At 45.5% G+C, this 23,977-nt stretch overlaps 1 protein-coding gene across 8 annotated transcripts in view; it reads right to left on the reverse strand.

Annotated features, from left to right (window-relative positions):
* Positions 1-23,977, reverse strand: part of ACOT7 (acyl-CoA thioesterase 7) — a 99,320-nt gene that overhangs the window by 66,693 nt on the left and 8,650 nt on the right. For 3 of the 8 annotated variants that reach the window (XM_030537573.1, XM_030537571.1, XM_030537572.1), the window contains exons 2-4: positions 19,090-19,207; positions 11,573-11,729; positions 513-604 (exon numbers count right to left, since the gene is read on the reverse strand). In XM_030537573.1, the coding sequence (XP_030393433.1) occupies positions 513-604; positions 11,573-11,729; positions 19,090-19,207 (367 nt within the window). Of the gene's footprint in view, positions 1-512; positions 605-11,572; positions 11,730-19,089; positions 19,208-22,811; positions 22,965-23,803; positions 23,918-23,977 lie in introns of those variants that run through there. The other 5 variants (XM_030537578.1, XM_030537574.1, XM_030537575.1 and 2 more) reach the window with 5 other exon arrangements.

The following is a 23,977-nucleotide window of genomic DNA, read 5'->3' on the forward strand; positions in this document are numbered from 1 at the left end:
AGCATCTACAGATCCTTCTGGAAACAGCCAGGCTGAGTCCTGAAAAGCAACATCCTCTCCTTCTGCAAAGCCAAGTCTGTCAGTTCTCCCACTTAAAGGAGAAGGGAGAGACTTCAATAGCGTAATTTTTGCCGTGCTCTCTTGCATTAACTGGTTACGTCCCACTGAGCTATGGAATAAGGAGGTTCATTTTCTGTGGTGCAGTATTTCCCGAGATCACGGCTTCAGTACAGTCAAAAAGGTGATGAGGATATTTACATTAGTCAGAGCATCTTTTCCTCAAGGGGGGGAGGGAGAACACACAAAACTGCCCACACCCCTGAAATGGGACATCTTAATGGCAAAGCTAGTGTTACTCTGATGCTGCACCTGCTCTGACTGGCCTGGAGATAGACATGTCAACTTTTCATGTAAAAAAATGAACGTTAAGGCACTAGAATACAATACACCCTACTCCAAATCTCTGCAAACGCATACACACACTTCTTCTGAGCTAACATCTATGTCGTTACCTGAATAGGAGGAACTTCAAGGACTTTGTCCACGTTCTTTAGCGAAAGAGGCACATACCACAGAGTCGCCCAATTAGTCACCCTCTTAGCACCTTAAAAAAAGAGAGCAAAAACTGTGTTAATTAAATACAGACACATTGGAAACAAGTGACAGTAAAACCTGTGTAGCACTTTCAGAGCATACATTCTGTACAAGGAAAGCTACACTGCTGAGGATCAGTAACAAAAGCAAGAAGCCCTGATACAGCAGCTAATTTCTTGGAGATGCTCCAAAGAGCCTGGAGAATGTATAAACCATTAATTAAGCCTCCCAAGGCCAAGGGCCTTTCTCCACACAGCTTCATGCCTTCCCTTCCCCATGCTCATTCTATAGGAATACATAGGGACGGCATCACTGAGGTCTGGGGGCCCCTCTGTGACCAGGGAATGGGCTTGAGCAGACTTCTCTAGTCTAGAGAACATGTGCCAGCATGAGAAAAGAGCTGAACAATGGCAAAGAACCACCATGTTTTTGCTTGTGGCCTGTAAGCATGGAACATTTGCTACAGCAGACATCTATGGTGCCTGTCATGTTTGAGCTGCATACTAGTAAGTGACACTGTCATGGCTTGAGACTGAGGATCAACAGGCTCTAGTACAACATTAGCACATGCTGTGTTCTGACCCCCAGTCACTCTGTTACACCACATTGGGTCAGACGGGGGAATTCTAGGACTGTCAGAAATGTGGTGCGCCAACTGCTGCATTCGGCAAGAGACGGGCAGGAGGCTATCACACCAGCAATGCCTGAACCTTCCGTAGCAGCCCTACAGACAGTTAGTGCTTTGTCCTTAATGTATACGTGCAGCAGGCTGTTTGAGTGACACAGGCCCTCTGACTGCAATGTTACTGCTAAGTGGCACTTTGACCTGCTAGCACAGTGACCTTTTTAAAAGCAGATTTATTTCTAGCAATCAATAGCATTTAATTAGCTGAAACAAGCATCCAGTATAACGCACAGGAGATGGATTTTATCAAGTGCTGCAGGATTCACTAGCTTCTGCTGAAGGTTTATAAGGCTTAGAATGTGCCCTGTACCTGAAACCACTGTGGAGGTGAAAGAATGTGTTTAATGTTTATTTTGCACAATTTCTAAAAACTCATGGTTTAATGCCTCCAACCTTTGGAGAAGCATCTAAACACAATATATACAGGTACAAGATTAGCTGGTGGAAGGCTACACAAAGCAGATGTAAAAGCAGACCAGATGAGCTCTTGCGTTCTTCAAAAAAAACAAAAAAAAACCAAAGTCATGTTTTCAGAGCCAAATTATCTCTGACATTGAATTTAAAAACTCCAAATATCTTGCCGAAAACCTCTATATAACAAAACATGGAATTCCTTCTGCCGGGATTATTTTATGTCTAAGTATTTCCACAAGTCAAACCCATCAGTGACTCTGAGGCCATCAAGCTCCGAGACTAGCATCTATGGTGCAAGCAAACTGTTCAGCAAAGACAGAGCTCTTAGATAAATGAACAGTAATTCACCTCTGGTCTGGGCATTCAGTCACATGCACTGGTCTGCTGTCAACACAGCCATTAACAAGCCAGCCAGGGATGGTGACTGATCCTGGGCTGACAGATCTTTAAGTCGGAAATAGGTGAGGCCCATCTACACTAGTCCTGCTGAAGCTAGCTGGGCCATCTCCTTCCAACATTCCCAGCAGCAAGTTCTGCATGTTATAAGACCGGAGAGTTTGTGGCGTGTCAGGCAAACTGCAGAGGAAAGCACACATCTAGAATCTGTAGCATTGTGGCCTCCTCATGCAGCATGGGACCCTACATCATCTCTTCTTCACAGTGGAGCAAGCAATGAATTGCAAATGCAGATTCCCAGGTGGGGATCTCAGCCGACAAGCTCAAGTGTCAGTCATTTCTATACTAGAGAGAGGGTCTCATCTGTCTGAAATTTGAAGGGGCAAACTCCAGTCTTCCAGCATCAGTATGGGTGCTGGGATTTTGGGAAGCACATCCGTAGCAGTGCAGCTAGCCCCCCTGCCACACCAAACTGCCCCACACGGCTCATTGTTATAAACCAATGAAGTTTAGGCATTTGTAGGTAATGGGGGACATGGGAAGGGAGCTCCGGAGTCAGACACAAAAGAATATGCAATAGGACCGGGCAGCGAAGCAGTGTCTGGGTGGGTGCTCTAAGCACCGACAATCAGACTTCCAGGCACACCCTCTCCTTACTTTCCCTACAAACATGGACTTTCACCATAACGGTTGCTGCCGACTATTCTTTTAATGCCTGCAACCAATAAGCCTGTCCCTGTAGCCTGGAGACTAGTCCAAGTCAACACTAGGTAACTGCCTCTCTAGTCCCCTGAAAGACATCTCCCTAAAAAAAAGAGTGGGAGTTTCAACAAGCATCCCCAGTAAAGAAGAAGAGGGTACCCAGACTCCCAGGCTCACCTTACAAGCCTCTTTCAAACATGGGCTTGGCTTCCTCCAAACCTTTCTGGGCACTAGGAGCCTTTCCCTGCAGATCCCAGGGCCTGGTTTCACCCACTGAGCAGATCTGCCATGAAAGCAGGCTACTCACACAAGAGCAAAATACAGGTAAAAACCCACTGAGCTTGAACAGATGCTGCCAAATCACATTCATTAGGCCAGGTCCTGCTAGGACTGCATATAAACTTCCTGTCACTAATAGAAATGTTGCATTTAGCTACAATTCTGCACCATTTTTCAACTACAGGCAAATAAGATGGAAAACCTTTCTGCTGCACTTTGACTGAGAGTGGATCTGACAACAGGCTTTTGGGAATAAGATTCACTGTTACACCCAACTAAAACCATCCTGACAAGGTGGTTACCATGGCAACCACACGAGCAGACCCTTTACATGCCTCTGAACAATGTGCACTAAATTATGCAAAACAAGTTCATTACAATTTTTCCCCATTCTTTAATAAAAATGATCAGAAGAACCGTAATTCAAGGAGTATGTTAAGTGTCAAGAGCTGCAATTCTCCCCCAATCACATCATATACGTTTAATATTTTGATATTTAATATCACTGTTGCGAAGCTGGCTGTGCTCAGTATAAAGGCATGTGTCCGAACTGACTAGCAAAATGGAAAATCCTGGTATGGTTAGTGCTGCAGGTGAGAGGCAGGGGAGCAGGTTCTCCTTCTTTGCATGGTATTTATTAGCTGACAATTTGTAGATGAGGAGATTGTTAGGGAGAGGCATGCCTATAGGTTCAAATGAATATTTTCTGCAAAGGAGTGGGCATGAATTGCCATTGCCAAGAGCAGCCATGCTGACCTCCAAGCCCCGTGAAAATGAAATGCCTACAGGGATAGCCAAGACACTCAGGTTCTTTCAGAAGCTGGATGCAGGTACGCATGAAGGTCAGTTGAGCTGTAACATTCACCATGCCAAGTCTCCAAAACGTCTCCCAACCCTCTCTTCCACTACATGGTTTAACAACTAGAGCAATGTACTCAGTCAAGCATGCTGCAGCAGCTCCCCTTCTTAGCCAGGGTTTTCTTTGGGCCAACAGCTGCTGCCCCTTGTACACTCCGCCACGTCGACCTGTTTTTCTTAAAGTTAGTGATGCTCTTGCCATTAAGCTGCTGCTGTTCTTGGGCAGAACCTGGCTTACTGCTGCTTTTCCCTGCAGGTGCTGCTGAGGTGGTTACCACGATACGCACGGAGACTCAATGGTGTCTTGTCATTGCCAGACCTGTTTTTACACCTGCCTTCTATGGGTGGTCTCAGTGCTCCTTGAGCAGCAGCAGCAGCTTCACAGGTGGCTCGATGCCCGAGTCTCTGCTGCTGCGTGAAGGAATCTTCTGCCCAACTGTGCTTTTAGTGACTGGTCTCTCCTACCGAAGAACTGTACTTTGAGATTGCATAGCTAGGTCTACTTCCAAAACAAGGGCATTAAGTAAATCAGGGAGACAGATGGGGCTTTCAAAGCTACTGCTATGGATACTCTAGGCAAACGTCAAAGCAAAATTGTTCCTCATCATGATGCTCTTGCATGAATGAAGCCACTGGAAAAAAGGGCAGACTATTGAGCTAACCAAATTTGTTACACAAATTCTGCTTTTGGATGCAAATCTCTGGGACAGCAAGCAGGAAGAGACCTTTACTGCATAAAAGGCAAGTCTCCTATTTTAGGTGTGTGGCCTTCACTATCATTTCTGAATGCCTCAGTCTTTAAAGCATTTATCCACCATCTCTGAGGCCTGGAAGTGCCATTTATTCCCATTGCACAGATGGGGAACTGAGGCACAGAGAGGCTAAATGACTTGACCAAGATCACACAGGAAGTCTGCGGTGAAGGGAGGAACTTAAACTGAGTCTCCTGAGTTCCAAGCTAGCACCAAAATCATCCTGGACCTTCCTGCTGCCCAGTCTATTCTTCAAAAAAACAGCACTTGCTGACTTCAGGGCTACTGAGGCACAAATCACTCCAACTGTGAAGGAAACAAGTGCTATAGGGTTTATTTGACCAGTACTTATGGTAGCATTTCATTGTTTCAAAGCATCAGGTGAAATAGCCAAAGTGTATTAAGATGAGTGAAGAGTTGCTCTAGTAACTTTAGCCTGAAATTTTACATCACATTCACAGCACGGCGAAATCACTTAAATATCAATACAATCAATAAAGGTAAGGTTTCACGACTGTTCCACATACTGCAAGTCAACAAGCATCAAGGCCAGTGGCTCATTTACAGAGCTATGGGTTATTACTATGGACTGTTAGCTTCAGTGTAGATAGCCCAGACACAGCTTTTCCTGGAGTACCACGGCATTAATACCAATGGTAGTGCTGGCGTACATGAGGCATCGGGGGCAGGCAGCTTTCTTCCCTGAACCAGATCATCTAGCCTTGCAATGAGCAGAGTTAAATACACCAGTAGGAACAGCAGTGCCTTGTCTATGCTGGAGATCCTATCGTAGGGCTGTCCAGTGGCAGTGGAACCAGTGGGAAATTTTCAGAGAAAGTGCAGTGTAGACACGGTCTTAGACTCAATGGAAGGGGAGCCTATTCAAGACTATTGAACTAACCTGCACAAATTGTTCCTTAGCAGTAATATCCTGTCATCCTAGAACACCTCTCATGAGGCTCTTCAGCTCCTTTTAAGATGTATACTAGTTAGGGTCCAGGTGAGCAGTATATGAAAACACATTCAGGACCTGCTAGCTTAGGCCCTAAATGATGGCTACAATAATAAAAAATTTAGTATTTATAAGAGGTTTCAAAAATTTTCCCTAGCAATAGTTTGATGTTTGGATGTAAGCATTCTCGGTACCTCCCAGATGGCAGCACTGTGACAGAACAGGAAAAACAGAAGGTGAAAGCGAGCAACTAAGTTTTTACACTCCTGGGTAGCGCAGACAAACTGCAGCAGTGGTGATATAAAGGGTAGGTTTTTCAAATGCTTTTCACTCTGCTCAGCCTGCGTCAGTGAACATGTTACTTTGCAATCCATTGAGCAATGGAGCAAGAAACCCCTCTCAATATAAAAGATGCTGAGAGGCTTCTGAATGACTTGCAATATGAAGGCAGCACAAGACCAGGGAACTGACTATACAGGTGGAACACAATCCCACAGCGTGCCACTACAGGCACAAGGGAAGGGGACAAGCCATGAACTGGATAACAAGATGCTCTAATATGCTGCATCACAGACACAAAAATCCATAGGTTAACATTTACAGAGGGAAAACCACCATTAGTTTCTCTTAATCTCTTTCACTGGAGGGACTGATAGGTTTGCACGGGTCTGGAAGGTATGACATTAACGAAAGGTGTCAGCTAACAATATCTGCTCAGATTAGCCTCCCAACCCTCACGCAGGCTCAGCCTCAGTGCTACAAGAGGCAAGAGGAGACAAAGGGTATTATACAAACAAGATTTATTTCATCTAGTTGCTCCCTTTAAGCGCTGCAATTAGAATAAAAAATTTCTGCTCTGCTCAAGAGTTAGACCATTGCCTCCAGACCTGTTACTCAAACAGAACATTGCATCAACTCCCACCAAGCTCAGATCCAACACTAGAGTTTGTTCTCCACAACTGTTCACATTACAAGATTGAGTAGCCATTTGTTTGCCAAAAAAACTTGTTTAAAAATGGAAATGATTTGACAACCTTTTGACGCAGTTTTTAAGTTTAGTACTTGGCTTCTTTTACAATCAAATGATGTCAAATCTAATCTATTTGTTATCAACAGCTTAGGCCTACTTGCAATTTCCACTAGTTTCCTCATGCAAAACCAGAGATTTAAATATTTTTGCAGTTTGAAGTCACAAGATGATGAAACCTAGGGGCGAAACATTGTTTTTAAAGTCACATTTTGCTGACAAACCGCTCCTTTAAATTGTCAGTCTAAAGTCATTGTATCTAATTGCAAAATTTACTTTACAGGATTTTTTTTTTCACCCTGACACAAGTACAACGCACATCTCTGAAAAAATTCACTAGAATAAGTATCCACCTTCTAGAGAAGTGTGGGGGCTGCAACAACAGAACTGATGCTAAATCACGGTTCTGGGAAGAGGGGGTGGCTCCAAGAGACAGGGCTGGGGGTGGATTAGTCAGACACCAAACTATGGCAATGATCAAGACGAAAGGAAAGTGAGAACAGGAAGACACGCCCTTCCAAATGGAGTTACTATGTCTAGCCACAGGGGGAGCCCAATGGGGATTGCAATTTTTCCCTTCCCGTAGCCCTATACTGGGATGAAGGGGTAGTCACCCCCATTGGGCCTTCTTGCTAGCACACACCCAAATCCACACAGCCGTGCTGCTATTTCAGCTCAGTTATCGACTGTAGTTTGCAAACTGGGCTGTTGTCCATTGCGAACTGTACCGAGATCACCAGCATTCCAGCGAGAACGCCAAGAGGCAGCAAGTTTTCAAGAAAGCAGCAGACAAGCGTTGGTTGTACCTGTGCCCAGCAGGCCAGCCAGAGCCTTCACAGCCAGGCTGCTCTCTTCACTCCCCTTATTCCCCGCCCCCATTCATTCATTCCATTAACAGCCAGGGTCAGGCCAACACTGAGGGTTAGAAAGCTAAGAGATCTCACCTGAACCAGCAACACTTCATGTCAGGCCATTCAGAATCCCCAATGTACATGCAAGAGTCAGCAGTTTCCCAGGAACATGTGTTCCATGTAAACAAACTGTAGTTTTAGACAGAATGCAGGAGTTCCTCCCCTGCTGAGCTCCTCCCCACCCAGCCACCCTGCTTTAGGGCATGTCTTCAGGGTTGCAGCTTTCGGTGGGGATTCTGGGCACTGCACTGTGCAGCACCAGCTGAAGGCGGAGAGTTTCCAAGGTAACGTTAGAACAGATAAGAGTGCCCATCTACTGCCAGCCAGGTGCGGCAAGTGACAAGGCAGGAAGGACATAATCAGCCACAAGCTCTGCTCATTTTAATAGTTTTCCCCAGAAGCTTTGAGTGTGAAGGAGCCTTCAACAGTTGGCTGGTATGAGGAGATTCTGACATTTGGGTTTGAAAATTGTTGCGTTTTCCCCTCATTCTTCTATATTGGAAAGAGACCTGTAGGACTTTACCAGAGCACACTGGAACATTCCAGAGCGCACACGTACAAACAGATTAAGATTAACAGAAATCTTGGAATCAATTATAAAAAAGTCACTTCTCAGAGTGCAAAGATGCCAGGTCTGTAGCACCACTGCCGAGAGATTCTGACAAAAGGAGTGTTGTGCCTATGTCAACGCAAACACCAGTTTAAGAGAAATATAAAAAGCTTATGCATACAGCCATCACAACCTCCTGCAGTTGCCATGTGGGAAGATGAAAATGCGTTACCATGGTTACTACTGCCTGGGAAGAGAATATTCAGCTCAAACCACAGCCAAAGGTTCATCCTGTTAAGCTAAAGACACCATCCTGATTAACTAAAGCGTGATGCTGCAGCCGAGTCTGCAGAATTAGTATTTCTTCTAATAAATCAGAACAACCCTGCCTACAAATTTAAAATCAACATACAGCGATTGTTTGAGTTCCAAGAGCATTGAGCGCAACACAAAGAAGGGACGTGGTACCTACTCCAAACCTAATGCAGACCAAACATGCTGATGCAGATAGCAGATCAGATGCCAGGGCAACTTAGAGGTGGTGAGAAATCACACACTGTCATTGACACACAGCATAGATGGCAGTAATTTTTCCTGCCCATCCTCCTCTCATCACTATTAAAATGTAAAACTAAATATTTACTGCGTATGCTATCAACTCTCAAGAGGTCTAATTAGACACACAAGCTGAACACTAAGAGCACACCACCATGCGGGACTGCTTTCTTCAAAGGAACAGTAAATTCTAAAGAAAATAACAGCCCCACATTGAACTGCAGTCGTCTTTTGTGACTACGCATTTAAACATCACTGCACTGAGAAAACAACTGCAACTAGAGCCAAGTGGAGTTCTGACAATTTCAGCAGCCCAGAAAACGTGTCTGATGTTCACACACTTGGCTTAGCCTGAACGGGCACTTCCCTAATGGTTACATAGACACGGATTGCTAGATGCTCTTTATGTAGCATCAAACTACATTTAAATACGTCAAGCAAATTTGTCTGTCTAGCCCTGACTTGCAAAGCACAGGTATCACCCCCCACTGTGCCCCTACTGCAAGTCAGGCAGGCTTAGAAAGAGAAACAAAGAAAGCTTCCTTCTCCACCAATGAGGAGAAAATTCTTACTACCAGGAAAAAAAGCAAGAAACAGGTATTCAAAACCCAAGAGATCACTACACCTGAACCAGGCAAGAGGGAGAAGACAATAAAGCCACACTCCAATCACTTTTACAGTAAAAGAAGGCTTTCTTCAGAGTTCAGGGTTTTGTAAAGCACTGCTCCCCTCCCACCCTGCTCTAGCTTGAAGTCCCAAGCTGACTTCATCAGCCATGTTATTCTTGCCACATGGCCAGCATGTTCTGCCAGAGTAACTCACTGTAAAGCCCATCTGTACAACTAGAGACACCGTAATATTCTCCTTACAGTTGTAAAATCATGTATTCGGTTACTTCACAGCCCACACAACCAAAGGGGCCTGACTTGCATGGCACGTCTTTCTTCATAGACACAGCACTAAGTCTTAACTGTCATTCAGAAGTATAATGCTGACATTACAGCAGAACTGCCACCCTGCCTTCTAGAGAGAGAGGTGTGGGGGGGGGGGGGGAGAATAGCTTTTATTGGACAACTTTTGTTGGTGAAAAGAGAAGCTTTTGAGCTACCCAGAGCTCTTGTTCAGGTCCCAGGTCTGGCCCTTGTGTCTCTAATATCCTGAGACCTACATGGTTACAAGACTGCAAACCACCTTGTCTTCTAGGCTTTTATCTAGTTATCTGCTAGCTATAGTCTTAGATTGTGTCAGTATCACTGGCAACCTAGCTAACAAGAATAGGCTCAGGATGACCCTACAGCACACTGCTACTGTCATGCTACATCCTAGTTCTTCCTTACCACTGAAGATAGGTTGGAGCCTTTCCCAGGAAAACATGAGCCAGAAAAAACTTAATACTGGTTACAGAGCTTTCCCCATGGACTACACTAGCACAAGAACATAGAAGTCATTCCGTCTTGGGGCTAGTTTACCACTAGGATTGCTCACACAAAATATGCCTGTGTTAGCTCAAGCATCTTCATTCTGAAACTTGAGGAGATTGCAGAGGCAATGGCAGAAGTTATCACTGGACAGCGACACTGCTGGAACCATGGATAGTTCCAAGACGTTAGCTTGGCTACAAGACATGGTTAAGGTTCCAACTATGCTACTGCTTGGCATCATGTTGTAACTAAGTCAGAGGACAACTACATATTTACCAAACCTCCTGAGGTGTATATATAGTGTAGGCAGGTCCTTATCAGAACCTTTTACACATATTTCCACACCCCGTAAGGAGATCACAGAGAGCCAGAGAGAGGAGGAAGGGAAGCCACCAATGGGAATATGGAGCTTGCCACAGACCCCTATTTAAATTGCTTCACAGCCCATACAGATTCCACACTGGCCATAAGTAAAGGAAAAACCTATCACCTAGGGAATAGCTTGGCACCAGTGCCAGAGTGCTGAGAGCACTCAAAGGAGGAAGAACTGGGTTTATGTGATTGCTCCCCTCCTGCAAACATGGACTGAAGCACCTAGGAAACCCTGACTGGTGAGTTCTGGGAACTGCTCAGGAGGCCTCAGTGCAGAACTCGTAGCGATGACACGAAGGTTACACGGATCCTAGCAAGAGTCTGCCTGGGTATTGTCCAGAAACGCTGAACAAGTCAAAACTGCCCTTTCGCTCTTCGCTGAACTGGCCCAACCACCTGGAAACCAGCTCTGTAATTATCATTGCACAGTTTCCAGGTAGAGGCAAATCAGAAGGCAGCTACTGCACAATGGCCCTCACCTCCGAAAGGGGAGTTCACCTTTCCCAGAGCACCCGAGCACAGACTGCCACAAGCTATCCCGCCAGACTTCTCTAGAGAGCCGATCCCGGTTAGAGAAGGTTAACTTAGCTGTTCATTACTGTCCAAGACCTTCCTTACCAGGCCATTCAGCCTTTGCCTGTTAGTCTCCAGTTTCATTACCTAGGTTCCCCTTGCTCCAGGATCCCCTCCCCAGGGTGAGCTGCTTGGGACTGGCGTATCACATCTCATCACAGTGTTCCAAGTGCAGCAAGGGAGAGTCCATACCACCTGAATGGGACTGGTAGATTACTACCAACGACGACAGATTATCAGAGAAGGATGTTGTCAGACAGATGGAAAACCCACACAGCCATCCAGTATTCAGCTGCTGATTGGTAGACAGACAGAAGGAGCTGGGGAGTGCCCATCGTTTTTAATTGGCTTTGCAGATGTGAAACAGAGAAGAGATTTTTTTAAAGGTACCTCAGTACAGAGCTGGAAATCAGGCTCCTAGGGCCCCATAAGGCAAGAGCAAGACTCCTGACAATTAATCTACTTTGGGGAAGTTTGTTCATTCCTTGGGAGAGCATGAAGCAAACGGAACATGGCAGCATCAGAAGTTACCTGTGAGGATGTTTTCAGAGAGCACGTTGACTTGAACTTCCACGGAATGTTTGGAGGTGTAAGTGATTTCCGCACTCACGTGAGCCACTTCGCCTATGCACATGGGCGAGAGGAAGTCTGTACGCTCCACACGGGCCAGCGCAGCCACACAGTGCTCCTACAAAGTGCAGACAAATCATGGTGAGACAGTGTCTAGTGCACCGAACCCAGAATCGTAACGCCAGCTAGACCCAATGGCAGAGTAAGAGCCTGGAATACCTCTGAAAGGCAGAAGCTTGTCACTCCACCTTCACCACACACCATATTAAGTTAGGATAACAACTAACTAGGAGCTCTTTACAAAGTCCTGCACCATCCACAGTGCTGCTAAGGGCTCTCTGCACTTCATCAATGCAGACTGACAACCAGTATTGGAATTGGGAGTGGGGGCAAGAGACCCTCTGTTTAATTGAACCAGACTTCCCACTATGAGAGAGACTCCACCTGAATTCCAGACTTAATCTGATCTCCCATCATTATCTTGGTTCTGGCATATTCCAACCCTTTAGAACACAGCCAAAATATAAAATCAGTCCTGGTTCAATCTTGGCAAATGGTATCTCAGTCCAGTAGAAATGTTTGATTTAGGTTAATCCTTTCACTCATTAAACACAAAAATAAAAATGTTCACTGTCCTGGGACTCTGCCAAACATTCCTTGTTTAGTTAGGGGGATTGTTTTTCTGCATTTGGTTTTTGTTTTTTAATTCTGGCTCAGAACTAGCTTTGACCTAAAATTTACAGTTGGACTGAATTTGGTGGCTGCTGAATGAAGAGATTAAATAAAATTCGTGGACTCTGTGCACACAACTCAAGTTTTGTTTTGCCACTGAGTTATCAATATTTTTATAAGAGAAAGAACTAACGGTGCGAACAGGTGCCCAATGTAACGTAAGTAAACATATGTTTAAGAGACGATGCCTGCATGCTACATGTTTACCAGAGAGCTGGAAAGTGTAAATACACTTAAACCCTTATGATCTGCAAGGGGCTAGAAGGGGTTCTTCTAATCGCAGAGCATGGAAACTAAACAAGCCAGGGAAATCAAGGTGCTTAGAGAGACAGAGGAACACAGAAGCCTACCCCCATTGAGCCAGTCAGGGGAACAGAGAAGAGTCATTTTGCTTTACTATTCAGGGGGTTTAAGTTGCCACAATTTATACAATAAGCCATCCAGCCAGCCTCAGGAGCCTTCCTGGAGCAGGCACATGTAGAGAGGAATAGAATTCATTGCTCTGGTTTTGCTCAAAAAGCCCTATTCCATGAGCAAAGTGAGGGGCTGCAGTGCCACCTGCTGGCAACTCAGGAAAGGAAAAGGATTTTGTAGAACTGACAATATTTTTATTTGGCCAAACTAAAACACCCACTGACTGTGGGTGCTAAAATGGAGACTAACTTTTCAGAGGTGCTGCAAGCCTGCAACTAACATGGGACCCAGCTGGAATTGTGGATGCTCAGCACCTCTGGAAGTCAGATCCTAGGTCTCAAACGGGGTATCCTAAGATTAAGGCACCCACAGAAAGTCTGGATCTTAGAATTGTGAAACTGAACTCTCTCCACCTCCAAGAGCAAGCTCAGTCACCTAGGAGTTACTAGCTAATTCCTATTGCCAACCTCAGAGCCTGTCCTGCCTTGCGGTAAGGAGATCCAGAATCACAGAATCTCAGGATTGGAAGGGACCTCAGGAGGTCATCTAGTCCAACCCCCTGCTCAAAGCCAATCCCCAACTAAATCATCCAAGACCTTCATTCCTACCACAGCAGTTTTGTCTGTACTTAAATTATTAGTGTCATCTGCATACAGCAACCTGGGTCCAAATGCAGGCCTCCATCTCCCATGAGAGAAAGACTCATGCTACACCAGAACCTGTGTTAAAAAAGGCTCAGCTACAGGCCAGGCGGCCCGTTAGTGCTGTATAACTAGGCTCGGCAGAACCCCTTTTTTGGGGGGGGGGGCAATTGATTATTTTAATTTTTCCAATACAAAAATTTTTACAGTTGCAAAAAAATGAAAGGGGTGGGGTCAGAGCTGGGGTTAGGCAGAGCTCACAGCAGGGCTACAGAGGGTTCCCAGCACTGACAACAGGGCTGAAGGAGACTCCCTCGTGACAGAGGCTGCACTCATGCTGACTGTTACCAATGAATTTTTTCATCCATTTCAGCGTGGGAGCTGAAATTGACGTTTATATCAAACCCTGCCAGGCCTCTGTCTAACTCGTCTCAGCCAGCGTTCATTCAGTGCCACTCTGATTTCTGAGATTCTCCAAGCCCACTGCTAAGGCAGCCTGCTCTGTGCATGCATGACCAGCTGTCTGTGGGAGCAAGAGACCAGTTGGGGGAGCTGGTCAGGCTTTTAGAGCAAAGATGACAGACGAAAGTTGCTTAAAGAAAAAAATGTGAGTCAATGTCACTTTTATTAAAACACTTAATGAAATGAATAAAGCATCTCTAACATCAGAGAATAAAGCAATACAACTATCAAATCACCAAGTTAAATTCCACTCCAGTACCAGAACTAAGCCAAATTAATGCTAAAAGTCATCAGTCCTTATAGAAATTCTAGGAAGGCGTCTTCTGTGGTTGCTGCTATTTGGTTATAGACCCCAACTAAAGAATGTTACCAAATATATAATATGAATGGTTAAAAATCTTAACGAGGAAACCAAACCCTCTAACGTCTGACCCACAAGACCAAAGAATTATGAAGCTTTCTTCTTAGACTTTATTTTGCGTGACGGCTAACATTGCCCTCCTATCCCCCCACCATCCAATATTATAATATAGACCCACAGAACATGTTTGATAAAGAGAAGTTTCACAACTCATTAAGCAGACAGATAACATCAAGTCTCAGGACATTTAGACACAGAACACACTTTAATAAGTTCCCTTAGGAGACAATATTCAAGTTTTTAAAAGCCCTAGACACACTTTCAGGTGCTTGCCTGGTGTGGATTTTAGGGATGGTGTCACACACAGGCATGCACACAACCTTTTAATTCTAGGGTCTGGAAGTGACAGCAAAGGGGAAAAGATGAAGATAACAGAATTCAGCCTCTTCAGCTCTCGCAGGTTCCTGGACATGGAGAGTAGGAGATGGAACTGCAGCCAAGGAGTGAGATGCTGGTGTTCTGCTGGCACAGTGTTTCTTGTGAGAGGGCGTCCCTCCGGTGCAGGGAGAGATGGGTCACAGGCTGGCATGGCTCATTCATGTCATGACTTCCTCTCTGCAAGGAGATCAGTCTTGGAGACAGATTCCAGAATCTCTCTCAGGTGTTGACTAAAAAGGCTTCTTGGCCTTACCCTTGATTCTTACAGTTTGCAAACTTCCCTTGCAGCACCTCCCTCCAAGGCCTTCAGACAAATCAGGTGCAAGGCAGACCTCGTGGCCAACAAGTTAGTCCAATCAGGTTTCAATCAGACCATCCTAGAAAGCACCAGTTTGGAAAAGGCTCACAAATCAGCAACTTAAACAAATATTCACAGTTTTACCACAGACACACTATGTCTGACTACACCCCCTCGCTGCAAAAACAAAAATCCAAATCTTGAGGCCACTTTCGAGGAAAGCAGCAGAGTCTTAAAATGACATGATGTCACCAGTTTATGGAAATTCAATATACCAATAGCTAATTGGAAAAAGGCTAGCAACAAAGCCAGTCACTCAACATTCCCTCATCAGCAAAGTTCAAACTGATCAGTTTAATCATCTCTAGTTTCTTCTTCCACCTTCCTATTGTAGAACTGGGCTGTATGTCAAACAGTTTATCTGAAATCTTCACCAGAGGAAAGTTACTTTGAAGTCTACCAAGATGAAACACAAACTTTGAAGTGCTATATAGGATCAGTATTCCTACAGAAGCTAGTTGCCTCCAGAGGAGAGGTATTTTGGAAGTGCAGGGGGGCAGATCAAGTTGCTGTACATCTTTCAGAAAAAGGGGCCCCATTCAGATGCAGCCTAGGAGCTGCATAGCTCCCATGATTAAACAGAAGAGGGGCATGCAGTCAGACTCTGAGCCTATAGCTGGAGTCATCCAGGTAGACTCATGCCCACCTGGAGCCCCCATGAAGTCAATAGCAGTGCAAAGATCCACACCCACGGATTAGATTGCAGGATCAAGCCCCATGGGGCAGCTCTATTGGCATCTAGCCAAACAGCTCCAAGTTCAGGCAGGTTCAGGAACTGCAGAGCCCTTGAGTTGCCAGAGCTAAGATTTGGTGACTAGGACATACTGTAAGGAGCACCTTCTCCCTCTGCCCCACCTAACACGCTCTGGGCTGGTGCACTAAGTGAAGGCTGGGGAGACACTAGGAAGATGTTTCCAAAGGAGGCTTTGCTGGAGCTGAGAAGGGTTGCTGGATGCTTGTTTGTAGTCATGTATTTTGTTATCATTTGTAGGTTTACTTGTTTACACTTTATTAGTCTCTACAGGCCACAATCAGGAGCAGAGCCCCCTCCTGCAAGGACTGATTCACCAGCAGAGCAGGGCCTGCCCTGAAGTAGCTAGCTAGCTGCCTCCTCTCAGCCTGAGGGATAGTTCACTGGTTTGAGCATTAGTCTATTAAACCCAGGGTTGTGAGTTTGATCCTGGAGGGGGCCACTTAGGAATCTGGGGCAAAAATCAGTACTTGGTCCTGCTAGTGGAGGCAGGGGGCTGGACTCAATGACCTTTCAGGATCCCTTCCAGTTCTAGGAAATAGGTCCTCTTAGCCTGGAGGGAAGAGGGGCAGGGCTAACACAGTAATTAAGAAGTCATTCAATTACATTAGCTGGCTAAGATGAGACTGCTCCAGTTAAAGTCAGAGACAAATAATCAGCAACACCCACAGGAAGTCTCTAGCTAGCAATTCTAGACAGTGTTTCCCTTAGTCATGAGAGGCCTCTTAAAAACTTGTAGTTATTACTTTTCATAGAAGTGACTTATGGCCTCAGAGTATACACAGCAGTGATTAGTGCTACAAGACACTATAGCTGGGCAAAAATTGTTGAAGGATATAGTAAGAGGTGAAAACTTTATATTGTATTTGAGAGTGATTAAGAACCTGTAGAAATTATATTGTAATACAAAGATAGGCAGAGTTATGACAACATCTCAGGCATGTCTACACAGAGACAGCCAGGAAAGTTATTCAGAATTAACTAAAAGTACAAAATTTGAAGTAGATAAATTAAACCACAATAAACCCACGTAAACACTAATTCCTTTTAGCTTTTAATTGACTCTGAACATGAATTAAGCTAAACTGAAGGAAGTTTACCCTTCTTTACATTAGGTTATGTAATTAATTTAAAAGCAACATAGGCTTATAGAAAACAGACCATGTCACACTAGCTTGATATATTTTTCTGATGCAATTATAAGTTTGGCAGATAAAGGTGATAGTGTTGATGTAACAAACTTCTGTAAGGTATTTGACTTAGTACCAGGACATTTTGATTAAAAACTACATGATATAAAGTTAACAGGGCGCACATCAAATGAATTAACAATTGGCCCACGGATAGGTGTTAATGTAACTGTAAATGGGGAATCACTACTGAATGGGCATGTTTCCAGTGGGATCCCACAGGGATTGGTTCCTGGCCCTACGCTATTTAACACTTTTATTGATGACCTGGAAGAAAACACAAGATCACTGATAAAAGTTTGCAAATAACAAAAATTGGGGGACTGGTAAATAATGAAGAGAACAGGTCACTGACTCAGAACGATCTGCACTGCATGGTAAACCAGGCACAAGCAAACTGTGCACTTTAATACAGCTAAATGTAAATGTATACATCTAGAAACACAGAATGCAGGCCATACTGACAGGGTGGGAGACCCCGGGAAGCAGTGATGGAAGAAGATTTGGGGATTGTGGTGGATAATCAGCTGAACATGAGCTCCCAGTGTGATGCTGTGGCCAAAAGAACTAATGTGATCCTCGGATGCATAAACAGCAGAATCTCAAGTAGGAGTAGAGAGGTTATTTTACTCCTGTATTCAGCACTTGTCTAACCACTGCTGGAATCCTTGTCCAATTCTGGAGCCTGCAATTCAGGAAGGATGTTGATAAATTGGAGACTGTTTCAGAGAAAAGCTACGAGAATGATTAAAGGATTAGAAAACCTGCCCTTCTATTGACACTCATGGAGATCAATCTATTTAACTAAACAGAGACAGTTAAGGGATAACGTGATGTACCTAAATAGGGAACAAATATTTAATGATGGTCTCTTCAATCCAGCAGAGAAGAGTCTAAAACCACTGGTTGGACGTTGAAGCTAGACAAATTCAGACTGGAAATAAGTTGCAAATTTTTAATGATGAATGGCTGACCACTGGAACGATTTCCCAAGGGGTCATGCCAGATTCCCCATCACTGACAGATATTATGCAGAGGACAGCAGACCACATGCACTCTGTAACAAGTTATGGAAACATCTCTGCTAACAGCAATTTAAAAGAATAGGAATGTTCTAAATCCGACAACATTTCTCCAAGAGTGAAGATTACTACATTCCAATGGCCAGGGCATTGACCAATGGCTTATTTCCCCAACACCCACCTTTGAAAGGTGACAAAGGTACCTTGAAGTCTAAGACAGCCCTTTAAAGACCTCAGAAGACAGGCCCTTTTGGAATATCAATAGAAAGATCACAGATAAGCTGAAAGTCTTTGAAGGTATCAGTCCAGTCTGGCTTTGGGCATATCAGTTCTCTGTGAAATAGACACAGAACTTCTGTTTCTGAAGTGGGAAGAGCAGAGGCTGAGTGTGAGAGAAGTACAGTGCTTCTCTCTCCAAGAAATCTCAAAGCTTGGGAGGTAACTCACTATCCAAGTGTGCTCCTCAGCCACTCGCAAGTTTTAGGTCTTCCGAACTATAAGGAACACAGGGCCATTAATTTTTAAATGAAATGGAAAGAGGAAGGAAATAGCTAGTTTCACCCCAAGCATGCCAATAGAAAGTGCTGCTGACATCTGAAACTTCCCAGTGTTTTCCACTAGATGGTATTTCTAAAGAAAATGACACCAACGACATACACGATCAGACAGTTGTCTATGTACACAGAGTTAAGGGCCGGGTTCCTCACTCGTTTACTGCCGTTGGACTGATCATGCAAGAAACAGAAGCTAAGGCTGCATGACTAAGTGAAGAGAAGCCGGAAATGCAAAGGTGAAGGCTCCAGGAGCAACACAGCCACAGTAAACATCCTGTACAACATCAGACACATACCAACGTCATCCTTTACAGAGAACACCCATGGGAACGGAAAAGGCACACACACTATATGATGTGGGACACTAATGTCAGTTGCTGCAATGATTTTCTCCCATCCTTGAAGTTCTCTTGTGATTTTCAGTGGAACATGGACAGAATTATTTGGGTCCCTTCAAACTTGTGAGTAAATAACATGAGGCTGGGCAGTTTTACACTGACCCTGTGTCAACAGTTGCAGCGGGAATGGACATGCTCTGGCCGCAACAGTACATACCCCTGACTGGGAATTGCAGTGCCGGGTGCTGATGATGGCACCTGCCTCTTCGATCATTTTCAGGATGGTCCCCCCATGGACGTTCCCTGCGATGTTTGCATCATCCGGACGCATTATCCTGCAATGAATGAGGAAAGATGTAATATCTGGAGAGCCAGCCAGAAGAATGTCACAGCACAGCTAATCCCTTCACTTGCCGTCCAACTCCAGCCACGGTGCCTTCCCCAGCAAGAGGAAAAGTGCAGCAAGCCAGCCCTTGAAGTGAGCACAATCTAACCTGAGACAATAAGAGTGAAGGCAGCAATTCAGAATGCGGTGGATGGGGCAGGCCAACACAGCTTCCTGTGAATTTCACTTCCTGCTTCTTTTACAACTAATTTAGTGCTAGTGAAAGAGGCCAAAGTCCCAAACAACATCCTAGCCCTCCTCACCCCAACCCCATTTGTCAGAGGATCTTGAAGTGCTTTACAAAGTAACCTGGCATGTTCATTCAGTACAATCCCCATTTCACAGCAGGGTTAATGAGGCCTAGCCCCATACCCGTTAGTGACAGAAGTAAGAGCACCCAGATGGCTTAACTCCCATTCCCCAACTGACCATGCTCCCATCCCAAGAGTCGGGGGGAGTTTGTTTCTGCTTTGACATGATTTCCGACAGACTGTTCAGAGAAAACAAGATCCCTCAAAAATAGCATAGCTAACAGGACAAGCAGCCTCTGTCAAAGCCGACAGGTCAGGTACACAGTAGTGTCAACAGGCCTCCCTGAAAGACCATCTGTCCATACTAGGAGCATGGCCCAAAGACGACAATGGTCAGCAGGAACAGCCACCTCACTCCCACCAAGTGGTGTCAAGAATGGCTTAACTGTGAGCAGAGGGGACCAAAAGCATCAGCAGCACCATGTCCTACCACGACTTAGCCTCACCCTCCATGACAAGGCAAGTGGGTTTTGACACACTGACAGCAGAGCTCAACAAGCTGAGGGGGGTCACTGCAGCAGTGGGGAATTCCGAGAATGTGCGTTCTGTAGAAAGTCACCTATAGGTTTCACAATGATGTTTAGAGTCTTTGCAGCACACAAGTAACCCCAACTTAGCAACAAACTCAGCTAGGTGCTTTTTCCATCACACCTTTGAGACAGACCATAGTGGTGGACCATTCATTTCATGAGAGTCACCCAGAATGCCACTACATAACAAGAAAGTCCCACTCTTCCACATCCTCCCAGGGAGGAGAATTCCAAAGAGCTGTCAACAGAATTGCCCCTGTACTCCTGCAATCCAGGGATCACAACTGCTGTACCCATCCCTGCTAAATTTAAAACACTGCAAAGTAAAATCCATGGTAACCATACCTTTTCCCCTCCCTTACAATAACCATGGTTACCAAACCACAAAGCCATGTTAGAGATAGTGTGTCAAACACGGTGATGGTCAGGAAGTTTCATACACACTCACTCAGCAGATGTGATGAATCAACAATTCAACCTGGTTCCAGGCAGCAAGAGTGTGATGGTCTCTCACCATAAGCCAGAGTGAAGTCAAACGTGGCATCCCCTGCAGACTTTTGGGTAACAGAGGAGCCTCCCCGGCTTCTGTGCCATCACTCTCTTCAAACCCCAGCTGAATGCTCACCTTCGTGAGGTCTTAGACTGATCCTCTCACCAATGCTGTCTCTGCACCAGGGGGAGCAGACCCAGGGTAGAGGACAATAGGACCCTCCCCCCACACTATGGAAATACTGTGGGGACTCCGCTCCTGCATAAACTTGTGCATACCGGAGAGGGGCAAAGGTGAGAGCAGGGCCCAGAGGGGCTGGAGGAGCTGCCACAACACTCAGGAGTGAGCCAGGGAGCAGGACCTGGAGAGGGCCCGGGAGCAGGTAAGAGTCCCTGGGATGACACTCCGCCACTGGGAGCCAGCAGCCTATCAACCACATACACCCACCAAGTCTCAGTACCTCCCCTGACTCCTCTTCCTATCCCTCTGGCCCCCATTCACAGGAAGCCTCCTCCCTGACTGCTCTGGACTGTCTCACACCTGACCTGTCACCTCTCAGTCTGTTTGAAAGCTCTTCAGGGCAGGGAACCTCTCCCATAGTCTGTTTTAAGGCACTACATCAGGCTATCACCTGCACAGCAGATCAGCTTTTAAAGACCCTGAAAAACAAAGCTGTACCAAGCACCACTAGCAACTTCAGCATCTCATTCGATGATCAGACTTCTGCATGATGAAGCAGATGCAAGCTGCGATAGCCAGTTCCAGACAGCATTATCTGGACATACCATATAAAACAGAACAGTTATTTCTCTTTTTAAGAACTGCTTAGCCAGCAGCTTTATTACTATTATACAAAATGATTTCCAAAAAAATTCTGTTAAAAGAAAACTAATGCACTTGACTAACTGTGGATTACTGGGTTGATGGGTTTAGGAGGCAGGGGACTATCCCAGGGCATGGCTGGGTTAGGCCTCAGGTGCAGAAGTCAATTCAGGATGCAGTTACTTCTCTGCAATTTGGATCATATATACTGGAAAGACAGAACCTTAGAGGGATGGACCATTGACCCAATCCAATCTGTTGCAACACTTCCTACATTCATAGGAATTAGCATAACGCAATAACGGAACAAACCGACTAGCACAATATTTGCTACTAGAGCAGCAGCTGGTGTGGGGCACTGCTAAGTCATAAAGAATTGAAATAAAGTGCAGAAGACTTCCAAACCCACAGCAACTGCATTCTACAATTCCAGCTGGATTTCAGTGCCGACAGTCTCTTATAAAGAGCTGTCCCCTTTGAGGCTGAGAGCAGGATGAATAACTGATTTTTTTTTTAATTTACTGTTAGTTCCAAAAAATTCAGGTCAAACCAAGTTCACATATTTTGGGAATTTTCAGCACATCAAAAACAATCAATTCTGGGTTGAATGAAACAAGTGACTAATCCGAAATATTTTGTTTCCAGGTACTTTTAAAGGACTAGATTCAGAAACCAGGAGGTGGTGGTGCCTGGCATATAACCTTTAGTCCAGTGGTTAGGGCACTCACCTGGAGTGTGGAAGAGCCAGGTCCAAAGCACCAGGCTATCGTGCCCCTCACTAGCCCAATGACTATTCAAGTATTTTATATGATGCACCCTCCCCACCCAGAATGCCCAATAGTCCGGTGGTCAGAGCGCTCATCGGGGGGGATTCAAATCCCTGTTGCGGGGGGGATTCAAACGGGGGAGTGCCCTATGCCCTGGGCTAAAGGTTGTCAAAAGGGCACCACCACCACCTTGTCCTCTGGCTGGGGCAGGGATGGAAACCAAATCCCCTTGTGAATCTAGTTCCTCCTTCCCCAGCTATTTGGGAAATGTGTCAAATTCACAAATACCTCCAAAACTGGTTAACTGGGAGGCAAATAATCTTAGTCTGAAAAAACCTGCCCAGCTCTCATGAGCACATGGAACAACCCCCTCCCCCACATCCTGCCAGGTATAGATTGTATGGAGCCTGACAGTCTAATCTGCTACAGCCACATGGCCTCGAAACAAGGCTGCTACAGACAGACAACTTCCTCCCTGAGAGATCAGCTATAGCTAGATTAGTCCCGACTGCTTTCACTGTTTCTGTCGTCCTTGCCTAGGAAAACATCGTAGTTTTCACTCACATTCCCCAGTTACTAGGCAGCATTCAGACAAACACACACCGAACACAAGAGAAGCATAAACGTCCCATACCGGATAAGCTGACAGGCCATCCTCGTGTGGAACAGACGGAGCCTTTAAACCTGTGTGTAACCCCCGGGCTTGGAGTTGCACTCATTCATGATTTGCTTCACACACCACAGCTGGTGATGTCATTTCTGCTGCTCCAGCTCAGCCACAAATACCAAATTAAGAGCCTAGCAGCTTCCTAGGTTGCTCAATCAAAAATAAGAAGATGGGTCCTTAGCCAATCAGAATGACTAGTTTAAAACTAGCTGTGATGGAAATCCTTATGTTATAAATAATTACACGAGAGAGTCACTCCGTAGGAAATCCTGTCCCTACTGGACTCCAAACAGCTGGCTGCAGTGCTGAGCACATTGCCTTCCCTGGGAAGGCAAACAACGACCTGACAGGAGGCCTCCTGGCAAACTCCTACACATTTCCCAGGGCCACCTCCACTTTGCACCCTGAAGTTGAGTCAAAAGCCTTGCTACATTTGTCTCTGGGACTGCTTTGATGGACGAATAGAAATCATTGCCTGTTTGTGTCCAGTCCGCTAGCTCTGTCCTCAGCCTGCAGATCCAGGGAGAGAGGTGTGAAGGCTGCAGGACTACACAGGTCACATTGGGTCCTCAGCACCAGAGATCCATGTGGAACAGGCTCCCCACATCCATGTGCACAGAGCACTGGCTTCCTCCATTCTAAGAGTTATGCCCCCAGCCTGGGCTATTCTTGCTACAGCAGTGGATACTGCCCCAAGACAGCAACCCATCCCAGGTCTCAGCATTAAAGGAGTGCAGGGAGAGGATCGAGGGACTGGATCAACAATGTTAACGTTCTTTAAAGGCTACGTAGAGAGCAGAGACTCGTAGAAGGGACCTGGATTCCTCCCATCCTCTGTTTGATTTGAAGTCCAAGCACTGCCCTGTCAGAGCAGACTATCAGCCCAACTAATCTAGTATTGGCCACTGCCAGGGACAAGGAACCAGACAAACACACACACGGCACCATGTCAGTTTTACCAGTCTGCAAGTTCCTCCCCGGCCTTGTGGCGAGGCACTAAATGACAAGTCTCCACAAAAGAATTCACCCTCTTAGACTGGGCTTGATCCTGCACGGAGTGAAGCTCCTGCCACTCCTACTGACGCCGATGGTCAGCCCCACAAGATCAGACTCTCATGAGACAGAGGAGCAGC

The sequence above is a fragment of the Gopherus evgoodei genome, chromosome 18 (assembly GCF_007399415.2).
Source record: "Gopherus evgoodei ecotype Sinaloan lineage chromosome 18, rGopEvg1_v1.p, whole genome shotgun sequence".
In the NCBI taxonomy this organism is placed as follows: Eukaryota; Metazoa; Chordata; order Testudines; family Testudinidae; genus Gopherus; species Gopherus evgoodei.